At 42.6% G+C, this 23,825-nt stretch overlaps 1 protein-coding gene across 1 annotated transcript in view; it reads left to right on the plus strand.

Moving 5' to 3' along the window:
* Positions 1-23,825, plus strand: part of FRMPD4 (FERM and PDZ domain containing 4) — a 590,635-nt gene that overhangs the window by 519,965 nt on the left and 46,845 nt on the right. The window contains exon 5 of the mRNA XM_019525199.1: positions 20,753-20,798. Within this exon, the coding sequence (XP_019380744.1) occupies positions 20,753-20,798 (46 nt within the window). The remainder of the gene's footprint in view (positions 1-20,752; positions 20,799-23,825) is intronic.

Genomic DNA, 23,825 nt, shown 5'->3' on the forward strand with positions numbered 1-23,825 from the left:
CTGACTTTAGGGTATATCTACACAACAAATGAAGCTGTGATTTTAGTGCAAGTAGGCATATCTAAGACAGCTTTTAATCCAACTGGCTATTATAACAATGGTACTGAAAATATGGTGGAATGGATATAGATACAGACTTGGATTTTTGACTGAAGTTCCTGCTGTCATATTTCCTGTATAGTCATCGCCCATGCTAGCTAGAGTTAAGCTGTGAAAGGGGGCCATCCCGGGGCCAGTCACATTATCAGCTTACCCACTTGTCTAGGGCAGTCCACCCTGATTCACCTGCCATGCTTGATGTATTGGAACCGGATGGAAGAAAAATGCAGGAGGCTACCCAGTTAATGCCCCAATGCCAAGAGCGCAATATATGGCTCCGACCTACCCGTTACCATGTCCCATGCCTCACAGATGGCATCCAAAATAACTTCCACTATTACTCCCCTGGCCCCATTGCTGGGCCACACTTGGCCTCTGGTGTAAATTTGGCCTCAGGCATCCAGAGACTTACCTTGGCCACAAGTCCTGTCACTGTGGCCTCCAGTCTCACACACATTGTGGGCTCTTTGCCTCTCCTTAGGCTTCTAGCCCCTCGCACTCTGCCCCTTCACTGGGGCTACAGGGCCTAATGCCCCTTGGGCCTCAGGTATCTGTCGACATGCCTGGACATCACTCTTGGGCTACGGAGCACTCAAGCCTCAGGTGTCTGCCAACATACCTGGGCCTCACCCTGCTTTGTGCCTCCCAGTAGGCCCCACTCTCATTTAGACCTTGGGCCTCGGGCCCTTCTGGCCCCGTGCTGTTGCCCAAGCCTTACTCTCAAGCTTTGGGCTTCAGGCCCTCCTGGCTTCTCAGTTTCTGCCCAAGCCTGCTGCTTTTCTGTTCGGGTGTGCTCTCTTAGCCTACTCCCCTCCGTGGAGTCACCCACAAGGCAGTGAGGACTGAGGTTTTCCAGCACCCCACTGTTTCCAGCACTACTCACAGCTGGTTTACTCAGTGTTTCCAGCACTACTCAATGTTCACTAGGGAGGCACTGGCATGGCATTTCCTGAGGACTGCCCTGCCACCTACAGCCCCACTGCACCATCCTCCCCAGCAGGGTGTAGTTTTAGGTCATGAGCCAGGACCAACTGCAGGCCTGCTTGCCCTGGTCCTTTCTCCCCTCACAGGGCTTCTTGGTTTTCATACTGTGCTTCCTGCTCCTGGGCACTCCATCACAGCCTCCATCTCCTGGCTCTCTCTCACTGGCCCCATCTCTCTGACCCTTTATTGGATGCCTTCCAGAGGCTATGCTTCAGCATCCTTCATCACAGCCAGCTGTCCATCTGAGCCTGTCCTCCCTTTGGCAGTGATGTTCTGTTAAAGGGACCTTCAGAATCTTTAGACTTTGGCCATGCTTCAAGGCCAGTCAGGGTACCAGTAGCTCTCTGCAGCCCTGGCCTGCCTCTCATGGTAGATTTAATTGCCCTTTGATCTTTTAGCCCTGGCCCCCTTCTTTTGACCAGTCAAGATTCCCTGGCATCACTGTAGCAGCAGCTGACCTCCCTAGTCAGCAGGAGTCCCCCCTCTTGGCCCCACCACAGAGCCAACCTTTTCTGGGCTGGCCCCAGAGATCTTATATGAGGCAGCCCTTCACTCAACTGGGCTCACCTGAGCCCCTGGCCTCAGTCCCTGCCAGTTCTAGTCAGGGACCTGCCTAGCCCCTGTGTAGGCTCACAGCTCTAAGTCCCTTTTGCAAGGCTGGCCTCACTCTTCCCTAGGCCCAAAGCCTTTTTCTCAGGGCTTGGGGACACCTTGCACCATACCCTTAGGAACCTCCTTCTTCCCCATAGTCCTTACCCAGTACTCCAGGGAACAGCAGCTCTCAAGCTGATGATGTTACCCCAGCAGCATCCCTGCAGCAACTGCTAGCTCAGCTCCACAGGGCCTGGCCTTATGCTGAGGCTGCGCAGCCCTGCTCCAATCAGGTAGCCTGCTGGCTGCCATGTGACCAGCTGATTGGCTCTGCAGTGATCTACAGGCTGCCCCATAGCCTGCTCAGGCCCTTCAAGTGGCAAGTACCCACAGGTGCACCACCACCAAAGCTAAAGCAGATATATTTACCTGCACTGTAATCACATATTTGCTATGTAGACGTACCTCTGAGAGGATAGTAGAATATTGGTTTACTTTCAGAACAATAAGGGCTAAAACTACTTTTTCAAGGACAGCATAGATTCTCTAGAAGTTGAGGGCACTTGCCTAGGAAATATTCTTACATACACTGACTGAGTGAATTTTGTGAAATTGGTATCTAGTTATTGATAAGTGTATCAACCAGCTTTTTTAATTTACTAGAGAGAGTTTTGTTAGCAAGCTTCTTTTGGCACAAAGATAATGGAAAAAACAGTATGCACCGGTAACATCATATTATCTTAAATTGGACAGATTTATTTTCTTTCTTAGCAGAGTGGTATGAGAATAATCAATTGTTTCAAGTTTACTAAAGCATTCTAATATTTGTTATTCTAAAACTAGAACAAAACAAAAGTGTGTTAAAGAAAATATAACCTTTGGGATATGCATATTCTAGATACATTATATATAATAAATACATTTTATATATAGTGTGTGTATGTATGTATATCAATGTGTGTGTGTTTGTGCATTTAACAAATGTACGCGCAAGACTGCTTGCATAGTAAATAATGGCTTTGTCTACATGAGACACTGACTAAAGTTGTTACTGCACAGCATACACAAGTACTAAACGGCTGTGCAGTAACATCCCTGAATGGCTTTTTGGTGATGCTGACTGAGCAGTGGCTCATTACTACTACACAGCAGTGTCACATCATGCTTTGTGCCATGTGACGCTACTGCACAGTAGTAATGAGGTACTGCGCAGTAGTAACAAGCTATTTGGCAGTGAGAGTCTTGTGTAGACATCGCCAGTATGAATGAAAACATGCATTAAAGTAGTCAGCAACATTACAAAATAAGAATCTCTCTTTGGATCAAGCAATTGTAATTATTTCTGCCTGAAGAAGCACAAATGATTACAAGGTTTGAGTGTCAGGGTTGTGGTCTGAATTAGTCAGCCTTAGGCAGAAGAACTTAAGGAAGGGTCCCTGTTCAATCACTTCACAGATCATTATAGAATTATATTTTCCATGACTTATATAGCTTCCAATGGCATCTGGATGTATGTCTTTGGCAACCAACCAACCAATTTTCCATTCTGTACTCAGTAAGCAAAAGTCGTTCTGAATTAGTCTCTGCACTTCAGTGCTGGCCAGTGATCTAACCTTGCAGATATAATGAAAAATGTCAGCCAGAAACCAACAAGACTGCTTAATGTGGAAACTGTTTTTGTCATGTTGTGTTGAAAGATTTGTGTTTAAAACTTATTCAATAGCACCTAATTTGCATGGGAAAATACCTTGGATTGGATCAGATACTTCTGGTCCTCAGAAGTAGATAAGTTATATTATTATCATTTAATTGAAAGAAAAAATATTTTGCTCTTTGAATAAACACCTTCTTTTTAATGGAGCAATAATGCGAATATTACTGAACAGGGAACTACATATAATATACCACTTGAAAAGTCAATATACTTCAGAATTCAAGAGTTGTGTCTCATTATAACATGTATTTTCCTCCTCTTGATTTTTCTCACCTGCTGTTATTGGCCTTCTCTAGTTAGTGTTTATAAAGTGTTTCAGATGTAAACATCACTATGCATATGTTAAGTTCTAGATCTAGATAGCACTATAAAACAAAATATTCTTAAAATCTTTAATGGATTCAGGCTGACATCTAATCTGCAAATGCTTAGCTGGTTAATTATTTTTCTGCCTCTCGCACAAAAAAGGAGAGGGGGAAGTAAACTTCAGTAGCTGTAGGATGGAAAAACTATGAAGGAAAACATCTCTCTTTCTATTGGGGCAGTTCTGCATCATAATTAAAATATGTTAAAAATATGTCTCATTTCAAATGAGCTCTACCCTTGCGACATTTAGTATTTCAGTTTTCTGAAAATAACTTAAATTTCATTAAAAACATTCTGTTACAGTCTCGCCATTAATGGTCCAAAAATTTCCTCCTTACCTGCTATCATCTAGAACCGTCCTTTATTTCTGCCTCATCACATCACTGTCATATTTGAAATTTCATTTTAAAACTTTTTTTGCAAAAATCTTGTTGGTCTAATAAAAGATATCATCTCTACTACGAGTCCTGATTGCATTTTTAAACTTATCATTTACCATAATTCCCTTCTTTCTTTTCTCTTTATTTTAAAACTATTGTGCAACAAATCTACAGTACTGTTTTTTTCAGTAATCTGCCCCTTAGACCTGAGGAAAGGCATTTGCTCTCCAAAAGCTTGGAATCTTACCATTTTCACAGATACTGTTCTAGACAGAACATGATAGGCAATGGTATATGTGCTGCTTAAAACGAAGTATTTTTTTACGTTAACAAGCTTTTATTAAAGAGACATAAATACTTCATCTCCTCTTCCTGTTTTTAAAGGACTTGTTAAGAGAAGATGCTGTCCCTACAGAAAGCAAGGCAAAGGCCCACGTTTAACTTCAGCAAAGCAGTAGCCAGGCACTAAAACTCTAGTTTCTATTTGTTGAGTAATAAACTTCTGTATTAGAGGTTTCTTCTCCTCACCTTAGATGACTTCTGAATATATTGGAGAAAGAAAGCATTTTGGTTAAATTATTGCAGGATTACAATGTTTCACTGTAACATAGGAAGCACTAATATGTATAAGGTATTCTGTTCTCAAGGGCAACAAAAAGAGAAATAGTTGGTTTCAAGTGGAATAAAAATGGTTAGAAAACAATCATTACAAATTTTCATACTCTGTGCATGCATTGTGGGAGTAGGAGTTCTGTTATCACAGAAAGTTTTTGATCCCTTCCTAGTGACTTTTTCCCACGATTGTTTGAATAGCCCAAGAACTGGTGTTTCTTTCTTTCATTCTTTCTTTTTATTTCTTCACTGAAACATGGTTTCTGTTACAACAACATTCTGTCCCACCCTCTTCCCTAGGTAGCTGCCATGCTGCTCTACTAGTTTTGTCTAAAGGAAAAAAAAAAACCCTAAAAGCTCACCCAACCCAGCATTGATGTAATCAAAATGTTCTCATCCTATGATGCATGCAGAGGTCAACTGAAATGAGTCTGCAGATGACAATTTATTATAGAAAAGGAGGAATTGTTCCATTATAACATCATATCACTGGTAAAAAGGCAGACATGAAAAATGAAATCTTTAAAAAGCAACATTGTGTCTTAGATGGAAATATAACCTTTCACTGTATAATATGTGCAGACAGGATCAGGTTTGTCTGCCAAAACATTGTTATCAATTTCTTTGTTGTTGTTAACAGAATCTCTATGTTGCATTTGAGACAAATGGATGTAAAGACACATGCATTTGAAATTGTGGAGAGTTACTCCAATATTTCCCTAAGTCATGCCAGTTACTTCTTTTGTTTTCTTCCAAAGAACAGATTTAAAAAGACCCACAGAAACAAAAAACAAACAAACATAAAAAAAACACTAATGCCCATGAAATTGTGTCAAGGTACCTAAGTGATTCACCAAAACTGAGTGGAACACAAGACATCTCTCATAAACTCATTCTAAACATTAAGGTTGTGCGTACACATTCACAGGATTCGATCTATGATCACGTGGCTACGGGGTCCTTGGAGGGGGGTTGGTGGGTCCTGGGAAGGTTGGCAGGATGGGAGTGGCTGGCAGGTCAAGGATGGGGGTTGTCTGAGGGTGGAAGGGTCAGGGGCCTAAAAATAGGCCAATCAGGATGGCAGGGATAGAAAGAATACAGCCGTGGGGCTGAACAGACATTCATTAGATTGGACTACTCCATTCCTGATCTAAGTTAGTTCATCTCCTCACGTTAGATTCAGATAGACATTTCCTGCCCAATGTAACTTCCCTGAGCGTCTGTACAGATTGGTACTTAGATTGACCTAACCCTAGTTAGGTCAGTGTAAGCATAAGGTCTGCACGTACCCTCAAGGAAGATTTTGAAACTCATTCAGCAACACACATCCCTGTACAGAATATTCATACAGAACATTCTGGCCATTGGTCAGCTAGAGGGATTTTGAACCTGTGCAGAACATCAGAGACATCCCAAGAAAATGAGAACCTTTGAAAAATACTGACATGGCTAAATCTTCACACTAGTTCTACTTTTTTTAAAATAAAAAAGTCATCATCATCTTGCTTGGCGGTGTATGCTTGGATATTTTTTTTGTCAACAGACAGGAAAGCAATTAAGATTTATATTTTATATAACTTTTCTGTGTGTCCTCAGTGTTTTGGTAGACTCCCATTTCCTGGAGGTCCTCTGTCTTTAATGCAAAGGCCCAGAGCTGCAGTCAGATTTGTAAGTTTTTGCCTCTCTAACTTATATGTGCCAGAATGCACTTGATATATATCTTCAATTAGTTGATATGTGCATGCTCCCAAGACAAGACCTACAAGAAAGTTTGCACAAAATTCCACTGGTCTTAGGAGCTTTGTGTTAAACGGCATCCATTTATGTAGGAAATACTTTTACGTACCCAGAGATTCTACTTGGAAGTCACTGAATAAAGTTTTTAAGTTTTTAATGGGATAAGAACTGCTTCTTTTTTAAAGTAATACTACCATCTTCTATAAGTATGTCATTTTGAAAGTAATTTACAGTACCTCTCTTTGAGACAAGAGATAAACCATCACCTTGGGACCAGCTTCCATTGAACCTACTGATTATACATCTAAAGTCAAATCTACCTCAGAGGTTTTGGAACTCGCTGATTAAGAAATATAAGCGTGTATATTATCATTCAGAACTTTGGTCTGGATGAGTGATCTAAGAGCTCCAAATACAGGTTCATTGCAACTTACCTGTGTTCAGTCCTGCAAAACTAACTAACAGAAAGGCTAATTAGAGCAGGAAACTGACTACTTAATTAGTAAACAAGTTAGCTCTATTTTAAAGGGGTGTAGGTTGTAGCCATGTTGGTCTAGGGACATAGGCAGACAAAGTTCTTTGGGTAAATCTGATATCTTTTATTAGACCAACTCAAATAGTTGGAAAAATTCTTCTTTGCAAGCTTTCAGGCACTTTGCAAGTACCTTTCATCAGGCTGAGGAAGCATCTGCAGTTGGTAAGTGCTCTTCCTGGGTGGAATGAATAGGAAAGAAGCCAGAGGCTGGTTTGCATGCAAGAAAGGCAGTCAGTGAAGATGTAAATTGAGGAGTCTGTGGGTGAAAGATTGGGGTTGAGGGCAGGGGAAACATAGCTGATAAATGGTGGAGAGTCTCTCTATTTTAAAATGTGTTTTTCTTATTGGGAGTTTATTACTTGATTGGGACCTGCTTCTCCATGTTCTTCTACCTTGTGAAGTCACTTGCAGTAATGCACAGATGAAGTAAATATTAACCTTAACAGCTTGAGGAAAGACCCATTCCCATCAACAGATAGCTGTTCTTTCACATCAGGGGGACATGTGAACCCCATAGCTAAAGACTTGGAGTTCCTGAACCTTTGAAATTTAAATCCAGAGCCCGTAATCTTAAATATGCCTGCTGATCTAAACTATAAGAATGGATAGGTATGAAGAGGAAGGTGATGTCTTAAATTGTCAGGCATTAGTTAATGTACTGAAATTTTTATATCAGTATTAATGCTTTAAATTGCACCCAGAAATGAGGAGGAAGCCATGTGGTAACAAGGAATTGGTGTCGTATTTGGTGATGGCTAAAACTGCTCGGCAGATGTATAGCCACAAATTGCTCCAGTTGATATTTCCAAGTACAGGCAGTCCTGCAACTTACAACGCAATTGGTTCCTGAAAACTGTTTTGTAAGTCAAAACGTTGTAACTGGGAATCGATTTTCCCATAGGAAACAGTGTTTTAAAGGGGGGATTGGTTCTTGAACCAAGGCCCAATACCCTATTTTCACCAAAAAATAACCCAGAATTTTGTACTCAATCAATTATAGATGAGTAACATAGCTACATTAATGTATTTATGTTGTAAATAGCAATCATACTGATTTGGAAGGACTTCTTTGAGGTGACTTTGCTGGACTTTTTGAAGGGCTCTTGGTTGGGCTATTTGAAGGGTTCTTGCCTAGAGTCTTCTCAGGAGTCTTGGCTGCAGGTGTTTCTGAAGTCCTGTCTGCTTTCTTAAAGAAAGCGTCCAAGGAAGATTGGACAGATGTTCTCCAGGGAGATGGGTGACACAGCGAACTTGTTAGCTGGTGTGGTGTTGCATCAGATCAAGCATTGTAAAGTTGAAACTGATGTCAGAAAGTTGAAATAGGATGTCAGTTTATAAATGTTGTAACTACAAAACGTTGTAATTCGAAACATTATAACTTGAGGACTGCCTGTAGTCTTACTAGACAGTCATATTGAATACTGGTATTTATTAGGTGTCTTGTATTCTGGCCAACTGATTATAGAATAGTGAGAATTCTGTACAAATAGGGTTTCTGTTTCTGAGAGGGGGTCTTGAAGGGGGAAGAAGAGGAGCATTGGCAGTCAGGATAATTTCTTCAGAATAGACCAATGAAATTTAAAACTGCTATAAATAGATAGCAGTCAAAGGTCACACTCCACCACGGTGACAGTGTGTTTGAATCTGAGTGCCTAGGAAACTAGACAGGCAAGCTTAGGGACCAGGGGTTCTTTACCCTGATGGTTTTTGTAGTGGTGCGGCCTAAGCTGTTTGTCTTACTCTTGATCTGAAGAGACCATTTTTGTTAGAGAGGAAGTGATTCAATTTTCAGGTAACCTTACTGTTTGCTCATTGCTGTGACTGCTGACCAGCATGCCAATTATTACCAACTACAGACTGTGACAATTCAAAGATTGACTTTGCACTATGCCAACTTTTTAAGAGAGAGAACATTTATATAGAAAGCTATTTGCTTTGACAGTAATTTTCTGTAATGGCTCTTATTGAAGATATTTATGTTAGAATCAGAGAGCGCATCCAGCTATGTGTGGTTCCCTGGGGACAAGTAGTGGTGGCGCACCTTGTCCCACTACTGCTTGTCCCTGGGGAATGCCTGTGCCATGCGCACTTTGGGGTGCAGCAAGTTGCCCCAAGTGGGGTAGGAAAGGCTGGGGCCAGCACTGGTTTGGCCCCAGCAGCCTTACCTCGAGTCCTGGGGGCTTTCTGGGGTTGCAGCCATGGTGATTCTGCCGTGCGCAGCCTGGCTGGCAGTGGAGCACAGCTCCGAGTGGCCCAGCTCCAGTTTTTAGCAGTGCACACTGGCCAAGTGTGTGTTGCTCCAGGTTTTTTTTCTGTGTTTTTTTTTTTTGACCCCTGGATATCCTAGGGTCCAAAAAACCCAGCGCAAAGCACACTTGAGCAGCGTGCCCTTGTAGCACGGAGAACACCGGACTGTGCAGTATGTGGTGCTGCAAGCACCACATACCACATGACCATACTCATCTGGATGCGCCCAGTGTCCTTTTTCTCCATCCTGTTTCTATATAATACTTCAGTGCAATAATAATCCTGAGCTTGTATCTTTGCATTTTGTATGGCAGTGGTCATTTTAAGCATTTATTGTATGAGCAAGGTTTAGGACTCAGATTTGTTTGAATATGGAACTTGCAAAACTATCAGATTCTTTTTCAAGCTGATTCTGTATTTGGAAATCTTTACCATCTGTAATATTAGACTTAATCTTTTAGAGATATTTTTAAACCTTTTCTGAAGCAGGGCAGCTATCTAAACTAAAATGCTACTAAGACTGCCTATAGTATAAATAACCATAAATAACCAGCAGCTTGCCATTGAATATCACACCTTTCTGTACTTTTCTATAAATTGTCTGAAAAATATCTTCTCTCTTTCAAAACCACACTGATGAAATTCTCAACTGTGCTTAAGAGTGTTAACCCGCTTTTGCCCTCCTTCCAATCCTGGTCTGTCCTGGGATTCTTTCTGTATAATTTAAAGTGCCCAGGGTGGCCTGTTTAAGGATATATATACACTGCAGGGCACAAGGAAGCCTAAAGATATCCAAGTTAATTCTAACAGAGTTAGCTCAAAGACTAGAAGCAAGCTAGCCATGGTATCACGAAGCTCCACACAGTGCTCTGCTTCCCATTTAGAAGTTATTAAGTAGGGGTGTGTAAAATGGGCCCTATTCGATTTGGATTCAGATTTGGGCTGAATCGGGGACAGTGGTTTGTTTTGTTGATTCAGATCACTGTCCCCAGTTCAAGTTGGCTGAATCTGAATCTGAAGATTCGATGCTGATTTGGAGAATCAGCAATTCGGCCATAGACACAGCTTTAAATGTTTTTTCTACATACCGCAAGGTACCAGGCGCAGCTCATGATTGCTGCAATGCTGGAGTGGATGCAGCATCCCACAGAAGCGTGGTGCCCCCCCACCAATGCTCGGCAGTGAATCCAGGCCAGGGAACATGCAGGGGCCCCCCCTGCACCCCCCTGGCTAAGCGATCAGCCATGGGAAGATCCCAGGTGCCCCCCAGACCCAGGAGGTACCAGTCGCCGAGCAGAGGAGGCATTGGGGGGACCTCCCTGCGCGCCCTCCGGCAGACCCAGAAGTGGAGCGGAAGTGCTTCTGGTCCACTTCTGAGTCTGCTGCCAAGCATGCTGGGGAGCCCCCCATGCTTCTGTGGGACACTCCATGTGCCCCAGTATCACAGCATTCACAACCCGCGTGGTACCTAGAGGTATGTAGAAAAAACATTTAAAGCTGGGTCTATGTCTAAATCGCCAAATCTCTCTGAATTGATTCAGAGGGTTCTGATTTGATTTGGAGAGATTAAAGGGTCCTCTGATTCGATTCGGATTTGGAGATTCGGCCACTGAATTGGGCCGAATCTTCACCAAATTGAATCAGAGACTGAAGCTTCGCGCAGCCCTATTATTAAGCTATGGGGCTGCTGGCCACAGGACTGACAGGAATTCCTGTGGTGCAGTGTGTTTACAGCCTCTCCTATCAGACTTCCCAAACCTCCAAAGGAGTTGTTGGAAAGCATTCGGATATTGTCTTTCTCAGTGCTCCCATGAGAATAATTCTCCCCTCACTGAAATCAGGGCTCTGAAAAAACCTTATGCCACTCAAGCCCTTTTTGCATGGTGTAAGGCACCAGAGCATGGTGAGTATCTCATCTAACTCTTGAATCTTGCAGTGTACCCACACTAATGTGAGAGCAATTGCACTGATTATGGGCTTTTAACAAAAACTGTTGTGGGTGATGTTGAATTAAAGTACTCGGGTGAGAATAACAGGAAGTGTTATGTCCCAGAGGGTGGTGATGCCTGGCAGAGTTTCCTAGTACCACCCCAAAACCACATGGTAATTCACTGAATCCTAAGTTTGTCTACATTTACTTACACTGTTTAGACTGGCACTCATAAATATATACCCACCCAAATAGAGCTGGTGGATAGCAACAGTTAGAGACATACTTCAATATTTCTGAAAAGGGGCATGCTACAATACAAGGTTAGAAGGCAGTCTAAAACAAATGACCTTTGAATAGATGTCCTGAAGAGTCCATAAATCCAGGTGGATTTTTGATAAAGTCTCTACCCTCCTGGGGAACTTTCAGCCAGAAATTATGAGAGTCCAAACATGATAAATCTTCAGTTCCTTTACCTAGGATACCTCTTGTTATCCCATGTGTACACAGTTTACATAAAGGTAGTCTATTTGAATCCATGTGGAAGTCATGGCTGTAGATTAATCTTAGATTTAAGATACAAGTGTTGTTTATTCTTGCTGCTTTCATTTTCATAATAATTAAAGGTTTTAAAATGCAAAATGATTTTTTCTTAGCCTGGTTGTTACAATTTGAAGATGAATTGTATTTCTCTTTACTTTGAACATAAAATGTATTTGTGCCAGACTGTTACTCTTGGCCATTATGTTTCATGAAATAAATACAAGTACATTTTCTTATAAAAAAAATTGTAGTGTGGTGTGTTTCCTCCAGATATAAAATTGTAATTGTAAAAATTTAAAAACCTCTAATCACATGTAGCAAAGCCCCAGAATGGGAAAGACAGCACTAAACCAGTGGAGGACAAAGATCCTGCTGCTGTCATTTCTGTTATTGCATTTCTAAACATGATTTTAGAGGCAGAAGTGAGTTTGGGTCCAAGTGGATTTAATTCCATCTTCTATGGGTATTATTTATAGAATGTTAGTTCTCCTAGATGGGATCCAGATTATTTTACCTGAGTGAGGCATTTTGACTAGTTAATATTGTTTAATAACACTGACAGCAATAATTGTGCCCAGCTCTTAGGACTTTATATAAACCACATTCTTTCCTCAAATTCTTTCCTTACATGTTGCATTTGCCATGGATACAAGGCACAGGACTATCTATCTACTTGTCAGTGCTTTTAAAGGTAATAGGTACTGCCCTGACCTGCTTCCTCACTCTTTCCATATTGAAATGCACAAGAAATGGTAAAAGACAGCCCAGTATTCTCCATCTGGAAATGCAGAGACAAAGTCAATGACTAGAGTCATATCAGATGGTTAATGCTTCATGTAATCTGGACCAGATAATACTTAATAATACTACTTTGAACTTTATTAATGCTCTACAATATGACTCTCAAGCCACTTGTATTCACTGTGGTTCACCATTTAAATATCTCCAAAGAATAAGGAGAATGGACAAATACAATAACAATATAGGGCAAAGCAAAAGTCAAATAGGTGAAGCGCTGAAATTCCCACTCTCGTTACAATTTGCTATTCTAGTTTTACACTCTTCATTACATTCTCTTAATTCTCTTCCCTGGAAAAGACAAGAACATAACAGTAAGACCTTGAATTCTTTGTTAGCTGGGCAGATGTCAGTGTTCTCAGAAAAAATCAACAGGCTTATTAAAGCAATGAAATATATATATTTTTTGTTTGGTAGGAGAGAATTGAATTATATAAGTTTTTTCACTGAAGTCTTCCTTAAAATCATTTCATGGTAGTTGGATCAACTAAAAGTACTTGAACTTGAAAGTACCATGACAATATAAAAATAAAATCAAAATGTCTTTAATTTCTGGGTGCATAGACTATACGTATTACTCTTGTTGATGCTCTACTTTAGGTTGAATGAGAAAATGGCATATGCAAAAAAAGAAAAAAAATGTTTTGTTTTTTTTTGTATCGTCTTTCAACATTTGCTGTTACCTTCCTGAAGTTTTTAGGAGAACAGAGGCCTAAATTTAATTATGTTCATTTGACTAGTTTGTTCATGCATTGCCTATTAGATATAATGGATGTGTATATGTAAGTATGGATAATATACAAAATAATTGGTGGTATAATATGGTGTGCAGGTTTTCATACGCACACACGATAATGTGTGGTCGTAAAGGTTTTCATCAGCTGGAGTTGGTATGGACCTCTAAATGAGGGGTGAAGTTATGCAGGTTACCTCAAGAAGGTGCTGATGTATCACATGGCATCATCACATATTTAGTAAATGTGCATGCTACTAAGACTTTCTTTTAAGTAACATTTTAGAAACTCTTTAAAAACTGTGTTGTAATGCCTATGCTCTGTGCATCTCTGTCCTATAAACCCAGATACCTCAGTAACCAAGTCAGTTCACATCTGTAAGTCATAGAGAGCCCTTAAAAACACTTGAAACCCATGGGTGTTACTACAGGGTTACTACATTACCAAATCATATCCTAGTCTTTATGCTTTGCCTACCTGACAGAGCTTCAATTTTGGGGTGTCCCTAGTAACTCTCTTTCCACGGCCTCTGCCTCCCCTTCAGCCACAATCCAATCCTTGCAGTAATTTTCATTTTATGTTCCCCAAAATGCAAATGCCCATCCCCAGGCACAGCAGTGTCCTGCAGTGGTTCACTTCACCACTATGTGACCCACTTTAAGTGGAAAGAAAACAAAACAGTAAAGTGCATGGAGTACTTAGCTCACTTTCTGTGCAAGTCTTCAGCCTCTCTTCACTTGGGCTTCCTTCTAAGTTTCCCCTGCCACAGTCTGTGCTTTTGTCCTTGTGTCTTCCTGTCCCTATAGAATCATAGAAAGTTAGGGTTGGAAGGGACCTCAGGAGGCCATCTAGTTCAACCCCCTGCTCAAAGCAGGACCAGCCCCAACTAGATCATCCCAGCCAAAGCTTTGTCCAGCTGGGTCTTAAAAACCTACAAGAGATGGAGCTTCCACCACCTCTCTGGATAACCTGTTCCAATGTTTTACTACCCTCCTAGTGAGAAAATTCTTCCTAATATTTAACCTAAACTTCCCTTGCTGCAATTTGAGACCATTATTCCTTGTTCTGTCATCTTCTACCACTGAGAACAGTATAGCTTCATCCTCTTTCAAACCTCTCTTCAGGTAGTTGAAGGCTGTTATTAAGTCCCCTCTCTGTCTCCTCTTCTCTGAACTAAATAAGCCCAGTTCCCTCAGTCTTTCCTTGTAAGTCATGCCCCCCACTCCTCTCACCAATTTTGTCACCCTCCATTGGACTCTCTCCAACTTGTCCACATCCTTTCTGTAGTGGGAGGCCCAACACTGAACATGGTACTCCAGATGTGACTTCACCAGTGCTGAACAGAGGGGAATAATCACTTCCCTAGACCTGCTGGCAACACACCTATGAATGCAATGTAGTATGCTGTTAGCCACATTTGCAACAAGGGCTCACTGTTGGCTCAGACAGCTTATTATCCACTGTAACCCCCAGGACCTTTTCTGCAGAGCTGCTCCCCAGCCAGTCAGTCCCCAGCCTGTAGCAGTACATGGGATTGTTCTGTCCTAAGCGCAGGACTTTGCACTTGTCCTTGTTGAACCTCGTGAGATTCCTTTTGTCTCAATTCTCTAATTTGTCTAGATCACTCTGAATCCTTGCCCTACTCTCCAGCATACCTACTGCTCCCCCAATGCCCTCCCAGCTTAGTGTCATCTGCAAACTTGCTGCCATTTTCCAGGTTGTTGCTGAAGATACTGAACAAAACCGGCCCCAGGACCAACCCCTGGGGCACTCCACTTGGTGCCGGCTGCCAACTAAACATCAAGCCATTGATTACTACTCTCTGAGCCCAGTGCTCCAGCCAGTTTTCTATCCACCTAACAGTCCATTCCTCCAGCCCATACTTCCTTAGTTTGCCTGCGAGAATGTTGTGGGAGACTGTATCAAAAGCCTTGCTAAAATCAAGGTATCTACTGGTCTCCCCAAATCCACAGTGTCGGTCATAGACAGAAATCAGGTTAGTCAAGCATGACTTGCCCCTGGTGAATCCATGCTGACTGTTTCTAATCACCCTTTTCTCTTCCAAGTGCTTAGAAATGGATTCCTTGAGGATCTGGTCCATGATTTTTCCAGGGACTGAGGTGAGGCTTACTGGCTTGTAGTTCCTTGGACTCTCCTTTTTCTCTTTCTTAAATATGGGCACTACGTTTGCCCTTTTCCAATCATACAGGACCTCTCCTGATCTCTGCAATCACATCAGCCAACTTCCTCAGCACCCTTGGGTGCATCCCATCTGGCCCCATAGACTTGTATGCATCCAGCTTTTCTAAGCAGACCCTAACCTGTTTTTTCAGCACTGAGGGCTGCTCATTTCCTCCCCAAGCTGTGCTACCTGGTGCAGTAGACTGGGAACTGACCTTGGCTGTGAATACTGAGGCAAAAAAGGCATTAAACACTTCAGCCTTTTCTGTATCCTATGTCACAAGGTTGCTTCTCCCATTCAGTAAGGGACCCACACTTTCCCTGATCCTCTTCTTGCTACTGAAATACTATAGAAACCCTTCTTGTTACCTTTAACATCCCTTTCTAGCTGCAAGTCCAATTGCGCTTTGGCCTTCCTGATTTCATCCATACATCCTTGGCAGCTCCCTCAGCCAGACTTCCCCTCTCTGGCCTAAGACTTGGGCTTATGTAGCAGGCTCTTATCACATGGCCTTCACTTCTGCCTCCTGGGTGCATGAGGCTCTTTCTGCACCTGGACACAGCACCCATCTTGTTTCACCTCCTCAGCGTATGTGCAAACTCTAGCATCCCCCAGAGACCCACCAACTCAGGCCACAAGGGAATGTAAAAGAAATGAGTGCATGTGTATATAGGGAGAGGAGGTGAAAATGAAGAAGTGGCAGGTGGAGCAGGGAGGGGAGCAGAAGTTAGCAGTGAAAGCAAAACCAAACCCAAACCCTGGTTTCCCTAGTAATGGGGTAGGGGCCCTGTTACACATGCAAAAAATGGCTTTACTTTACCTTTACAAGACCTCATATTTATGATTCAATATCTCTTGTCCTTCTAGCATAAGTGATAGTCCTATTAGAATCTGTGAATTGCCCCAAGAAAAGACTTAAAATTAGTGACCTTTTTAGTATAAAAAAGCTATTATTAATCCAGATGAATTCAGCCTATATTGGTCATCAGAGAGATTTAATGTAAGAGGATTGGAAAGAGGAAAATATTTCTGTGGGAAATTGAGTTTTTGAAAATGACAGCTGTTTAAGTCACTCAGGGTATTGGAATACTAGGCTAAGAGCTGAGAAGGTGGATTAGTAGGTTGAAGGCAGTTGAAGTGGTCAGACTGACCTGAAGTATTTATCTTCTGGATGCAGTCTATCACATAGCTACAAGCTCTACAGATTTGTCTGCCTTTCTACCCACCAATCCAGATGGATAGATAAATAGGTAGTAGCCCATCTCTAGTGGGAAATTAACAAAATAGTATGAGTTTATTGTTGTGTCTTTCTGAGTGCTCAGAATGTAGCATGTGGCTCAGAAACAAGAGAGAGAGTTGTTATCATTTTATTTTTTTTTTTAAAAGGGCTGGGATTTTTGTAAAACAATAAACTTTCATTTGATAGAGATTTAAGGAACTTCCATCTATAATATGTTTCAAAATGTACTCCTTTTCTTTGCAGAGATCACGCTATATGTAGCTCTTGTAAATTTTCCCCTTTTAACCATTTTCCTTTAAAATGTATTTATTTCCATTGTGTCATGAGCAGCTGGTGCTGCCTTAGTCAGGGGGGTCCCTCTGTGGCCAATCTCGCTGATGCGTGGGTGGGGAGTGCCCCCACAGCCAATCGTGCAACAGCCAATCGTTGTGACCGCTTCTGGGAGTGCCATGGTGCTCCACTCCCCAGCTGGCACTTGCAGGGGGGGCACCAGCGCTCCCACCTGCCCTCCCTGCCCATTGTCTAAGCAGCAAATGTGCCCAGTCAAGGGGTACACTGGCACTCTCAGGGGGTGCATGTGTACCTGCTATGCATCGCCACTGCTGCAAATGCCTCTTGCTGCATCTCAAAGCAGTTTGAGATGTGGCAAGAGGCACACTGAGAACAAAAAAAGCGTTTCCCACACTGCCTATTTGCAGCATGGGCTCAAAATCCGACACCTGGATATGCAGGTATCAAAAAAAAACTTGTAGAAAAAAAGTGGGGCAGGCAACCAGAGGCTTGGGTCCTCCAAAGAGATGCTCTGGTAGCTGGCCAAATGTCTCTATGGCTGCACCTTGCCCTGGTGCTGCAGCACGATGCAGCACCTGTGGGCAAAGAGCCATGCAGGCTGCAGGAACTTGAACCCGGGCTCTGTCCTCAGGTAAGTAGGGACTGGGGGTGGTAGGAAAACTGGAGAAAGGTCTATGTGGGTGCAGGTATTGGGGGAGACTATGGGGGAGGTCTGTTTGGGAGGGGTTGGTCCCCCAGCCTGCCTCCTGCAAGGCCCGTAGCCCCGCCCCCTGCAGCAAAAGCAGCCATCAGGGTACTCAGGGCCCTCTTGGCACAGCCCTACACATGGTGCAGGGCAGCGCAGCATGGCCCTGGCTGCCTGGCACCCGGCGCTGTCTGTGCCACATCACACAGGCTGGTGCAGGGCTGTGTACCTTAGGGCAGCTCCAAGCTGCTTGTGCTGTCACCTGGGGGCCAGCACCGCTCATGGGGACTGCATGTCACAGCAGGCTGTGTTCTGCATGCATGGGCCCCACGCACTGTCATGCTGGGCCAGTTCCATGCATGCAGGACCTGGCCTGGTGCAACACACAGTCCTTACGAGCGGCACCAGATCTCAGGTGACAGCCCAAGTGGCCCAGAGCTGCCCAAAGGCGTATGACCCTGTGCATAATCGGCCTGGGTCTCTGTGTTGTGGCACAGGCAACGCCAGGTGCCAGGCAGCCAGGGCTGTGCCGTGATGCCCCGCACTGGAGGGCGGTCTGTTCCAGGAGGCCCTGAGTGCCCTGATGGCTGCTGAGCTGTAGGCCATGGAGGGGGGTGCTGTAACCCTTGTGGGTGGGCATGGGGGCCCTGCGGAAATATGTTATCCCTGTGGGGGGGGCTGTAGCCCTTCTGAAGGGGCATGTGGGCCCTGTGGGGGGGCATGGGGGCACTATGGGAGGGCTGTAGCCCCTGTGGGTGGGCTTTGGCCCCTGCATGGGAGCTGTGGCCCCTGTGGGGGGGCTGTGGTCCTGTGGAGGGGCAGCCCATGAGCTGTGCAGGGGGGCTGCACCCTGCGGGGGGCAGGGGATGCACCCCTCCTGAGCACTGCCCCCCACACCCCAGTCCCCCCACGAACCCTACACCCCCAAGCCACCCTCATAAACCCCTCACCCACATACCTGGCCCTGGCCCTGTGAATCAGGAGTGAGGGGACTGGGGGGGTGGGGCAGGCTGTGGGCTGTGAGTGAGGGGCAAGGGCAGGGGCAGGACACTGGCATATCAGTATTGCTCAGCATTGTACATCCTGGTAAGTGGAGGGAGTAGGGGCAGCTCTGCTTTTTCTGTGACAAAAAAGCCAAAATTAAATGCCAAAGTGTATGGGTGTTTAGAATGTATTTTATTATGATGATAAAGGCAATGGTAGGCTTCCAAATTGCTTTAACTTGTAAATATATTAATAAAATATTGCCCAACTGATCTGTCTATATATAGTGGCATTTCATTTTAATAGCAAAAGAACACTATTTGGGGTATTTTAATGAGAGAATTTGGGTTTCGTATTAGATAATTTGCAATTTTTGAACAGGGAACACCAGGATCTCTGCTGGTGAGACAGGTGGCGAAACTTGGGCAGAGGAGCCTGTCCAGGGCCAGCACTGGGAACCATTTGGAGAGCAGAGAAGGTGGCTCATGTAGCTCAAGTAGCCCTGAGCTGCTCACCAGGGCAGGTTTTTATATTGCTGGGGCTAGCACAGGGCAGGTTTTTATACTGCTGGGGCCAGCACAGGTGTTGGCCCCAAGCTCTAGCTCCCCCTGGCTGCAGACCCAAGAGGAGCCAGGCAGGGTTATTTTGCCCTAAGTGGCACAACTTGCCCCACACCAAAGTGCACATCCAGGCACGTACGCTGAGGCAAAAATCCCAGGCTCAAATTTGTGCCACTCCTATTTGAGCTGCTGCACGTGCACATGCCTGCGGTTACTGGGAAGTAGAAATGAAAACTGAAGAAGTTTTATTATTTTGACTATAAAGTTATGAGACTATATGTTCAAATTTTATCCTAACTCTCTTGTGCAGTGCCACTAAGTGGAGCAGAATTCAATAGGGTTGAGAATTGTTCCATTGACCCAGTCTCTGATGAGCTGTTGGAAGCAAGGAAATGCTGATTTTACCAACCCTGACAATCCAAACTGATTTTCTTAGCAGTCCTCAGATCTGTCCTCTGTTTCCTTTACCCACCAAGCATGCCATTGATCTTACAAAGGTACATCAATAGAGTGAATGAGTAGCACAGGATAATGGCATATATAACCAGTACAATTGTGGTTTATTTTAGATTGTTCTATAGAATAGTTCTAGCATGCAAATGAGTTGCACTTCACTCAGCCAGGCAATAAATCACATAAATAGGCAATTAATTATGTTTGAAATTAGGAAAACCAACAGAAAATCAACTCCATCTCAGCAAATTGGCAACTAACCTTTCCATACCTGATATAAAACCCTAAAAGCAAAGAACGTAACCAGTGTAATAAAAGAAATATTGACTTAGGTTTTCCTTTTTTCATTTTGACAATTAATGGCATTTAGCTGTCTTTAAATTATCTGAATCACTTCGTTGTGTAAAGTTTCCCAGTTGTTTTCTTTCCCACTTAGTATAGAATTTATAGTTGTCTTGTAAAATAGCCTGCTCTGCTACTTTTATATTCCAAGTTCATCGGTTTACTCCCACAAAAGAGCTATCAAATTTTGAAAGAAGGATATTTCTTTGAAAGAATTGTATACATTTTATTCTGATTGGAGTAGTCTCAAATATTATTTTCCTTCAGTTCTCAAAGATGAATTTATGGATTTGGTCAGGACCAAATTCTGTCTTCTTTTTCATCCTTGTAATACTATTGTCCTCGGTAGAATTTGACCCTAAATCTGCAGAAGCTGGATAGCATATGAAATGAATGCATTTTAGTAAACAGGCAAAAGAGATATGTAGTTTAAAAATGATGCACCAATTTGATGTATCTGATGCTATTCTGTATTCAGGAGAGAAAGCTATTATTGCAGCACACAATTCTCTGACAGAGCAAATATCTCCCAATGTAAACTGCATGATAAGGGTCACGTTAGGTCTCATCGTTATGTTACATAATGTTTGATTTGTACATTTATTGTGGTTTGGGCATGTTATTTGTCTTTCTGATAGTCTATAATAAATGCTGCTGCAAGATTGCAATTTCCCTCATTAAAAATCGAAAACTTGCTATCTTTAGTATATGAATGTATGAAGTTTTACTTTTTATTACCTTACAGAAGCTGCAAAGAATCAATCCTCCTTACTGTTGTTCAGCCTTACCCTGTAAGTATCTATAATGTTTTCTCTATTGGTTTCCTAGCAACATATTCAGACTTTCTCTGCCTCTTTTCTCTCTAAATCTTGAACTTATTTGCATAATACAAAATATGGGAGAAACAGAGGCTACAGTTTTAAAGATAAATGTAAGACTAGATACCAAGGTCCACAACAGCAGGACAATTTTATAATAATTTAAATAACTGGCATCTTCTGAGTTGTTCTAGGAGTATATCTCATGCTTATGACAGGATGCTGAGTTCCTTTCCCAGCAATCACTCTGACACTTGGGCAAGTCCCTTAACCTCTTTTTCCCCAGTTTGCTTATAATTCTTGTGAGACTTCACAGAGGAATATACTTTTTAGGTAAATGATGCTGTTTGAAATCCTGGGCTCAGTATAGGCAGCTAAGTGGTATGGTCATTCTTCACATCTGTGTACCCTTGTTGTATGCTAATTTGTCCTGAACTTCTTTGGGCCTTACTACACAAGAAGGGTGAAAAGAGGTTCTAGTGCCAGTTGGTAGGAATGTACTGTGTGACTCTTTGCGTGTTTATACAAGAGAAGCGTTAATGCACATTAGTTTAATTTATTGTGCATTATGGGTTAGTGTCTACATGTGTGTTCCCTTAATGTGCATAAAAAATGGCAAAATTAGGCTAACTGAACTTAAATTTGATACCTGCAAAAGCAGGTATCAAATTTAGGCATGATTAGTTAATGCACGTGTAGACACAACCCAGCACTAACTTTTGTGCCAAGTCTGCCCAGCCATTAGGGGCACATGGCAGAGCTGCAGGGACTTGACACTAACGTTAGCACACTAACTTTAGTGCCAAGTGCTTGCACGTGTTGACACCTGCCAAAAATTGCTTAATGCTAATTAACTTAATGTGCATTAAATTTAGTCATGCTTAAATGCATGTGTAGACATGCCCTCTGGCTATAAACTACCATAATCACAATTTTTTTTCATAAGCCAATTTGGTCTATCAGTTGGCAGATTTGTTTCTGTTAATGCCATGCGAAGAAAGTATCTTTGTCATGTTGTGCAGTGGTCTGTTTTATTAAATACTGACCATACGGTATAATTTGGGTTGGATGTACTTCAGCCTCTGATTGGATTGGAAACCTACGTGGTTATGTTCATGGCCCACCAGATTGTGAAATGAAGTTGTACCCTAAACAACTGCAGTGGTGACTAAAATAAGAACAGAAATCCCTTAGGGTCAACCCCAAGAAAAAGTGAACTAAAAGGCTGCTTGGGGTCTCACAAGCCGTGCTGGCTCAGGGCATTCACAGTCAATACATTTGCAGTTGGACCAGAGAGGAAGGTAAGTCATGATATGATTTTTCTTCCAGGAGATGGAAATCCTGCATTTGCTTGGAGCCAATCAAATAAAAAACTTGGCCTAAGGTACCATCAGGGCACTGTACACATTTGTTACAGCACCAAGAGCTATTAAATAGCAAAAATAGCTCTGAATGTAAGAAAACCATTAATAATAGTAAATTAAATATTTCACCCTCTTCTATATGAGGACTATGCCATTAAATTAAATCATACACGTGTATTGAATTCATGTGTGTATTTATGTTGCACCCCATAGCATATGCACTGAGGCTTGGAGCCTGAGCTATTCCTGGGCCAAGAGACAATAATTGCATTCTTCTGGGGACACTGCAACCCAGAAAATGCATAAATGAGGCTAATCCTCTCATGTATGTCTACACAGTTGTAATATGTGATTTCAGCATGTGTCTATGTACATGAGCTAGCTTTTCTGTACCTAATTTGGGTACTGATAGCAAGTAAGCTACATTAATGTGTGATTACAAGCCTACCTTGGGCCCTTTAGCAGCTAACTCATGTTAAACAACCTGCCACCATCACTTACTTTGCAATGAGTAATTGAGCTGGCTAGATTAAAGCTAATTTGGATATTTCTACCCATGCTTCTGTCATGCCTAGACTGAAACACAAGCATCCTCTTAGGGCTCCTATGCACATACAGGGGGGCTGCTTCAATGTACTGTAATTACAGCACATCAGGGTAGACTCGATTAGTTGAATTTACTGGAGCATGGTAATTACCATCCTCCAGCAGAGTCCAACATCACGTGTATCAGCATCCCTGCACTGAAAAATGGCAATGGGGTGCTTTAAATTGAAGTAAATTTGATGAGCTTTAGTTCAAAGCGCCCCACTGCCATTTTTCAGTGCAGGGACACTGGTACACGTGACACTCTGGTTGCCTTTAATTAAAGTGCTAATTAAAGCACCCCCGCACCTCCCAGAGCACATCTATAAACACCCTTAGGGTTTGTCCTTTCATTGTGAAAGAAGAATACTAGTAACCTGATGAATTTGGGTACTGGAGTACCCTAACAGTTGTTTGGTTGAAAAATCCTTATGCTGAGTTGAGTAGAGCTGTTCATAAAAATGGCCATGATTTTTTTATGAAAAATACTTAAATTATTTTTGCTCCACAGAATTCAAAAACATTTTCTTTTATTAAAAAAGTGTTTCACAAAAATGTTTCTTGCAGATATTTGATAGTTTGGGATATTATTTCCCCCCTTTCCTTTAACACACTTCTCCCTGAATCTTTCTTCATATAAAATTTGAAAAAAAGTATTTTTGACAAAAATATTTAGTTAGCAAGATGTCAACCAACTCTACTCCTGAGAAACTTTCTATTCCCACTGCTTCATGAAGAATGCCTGCCAAGGGGAAATTACAGATCTACTGGGTTTTTTATGTTATTTTTAATCATAGAATCATAGAATCATTAGTCGGAAGGGACCTAGACAGATCATTGAGTCCAACCCCCTGCCATGGGCAGGAAGGAGCACTGGGGGTAGGAGGGGTCATAAGACCCCAGCCAGGTGCCTATCCAGTCTCCTCTTGAAGATTTCCAGGGAAGGTGAGAGCACCTCCTCTCTGGGGAGCGTATTCCAGGCTCTGGCCAACCTTACAGTGAAGTAGTTCTTCCTAATATCTAACCTCAACCTATCCTCCCTCAGCTTGTG

Source organism: Gavialis gangeticus, unplaced genomic scaffold (genome assembly GCF_001723915.1).
Source record: "Gavialis gangeticus isolate Ggan-Ray unplaced genomic scaffold, GavGan_comp1, whole genome shotgun sequence".
Lineage (NCBI taxonomy): Eukaryota > Metazoa > Chordata > Crocodylia > Gavialidae > Gavialis > Gavialis gangeticus.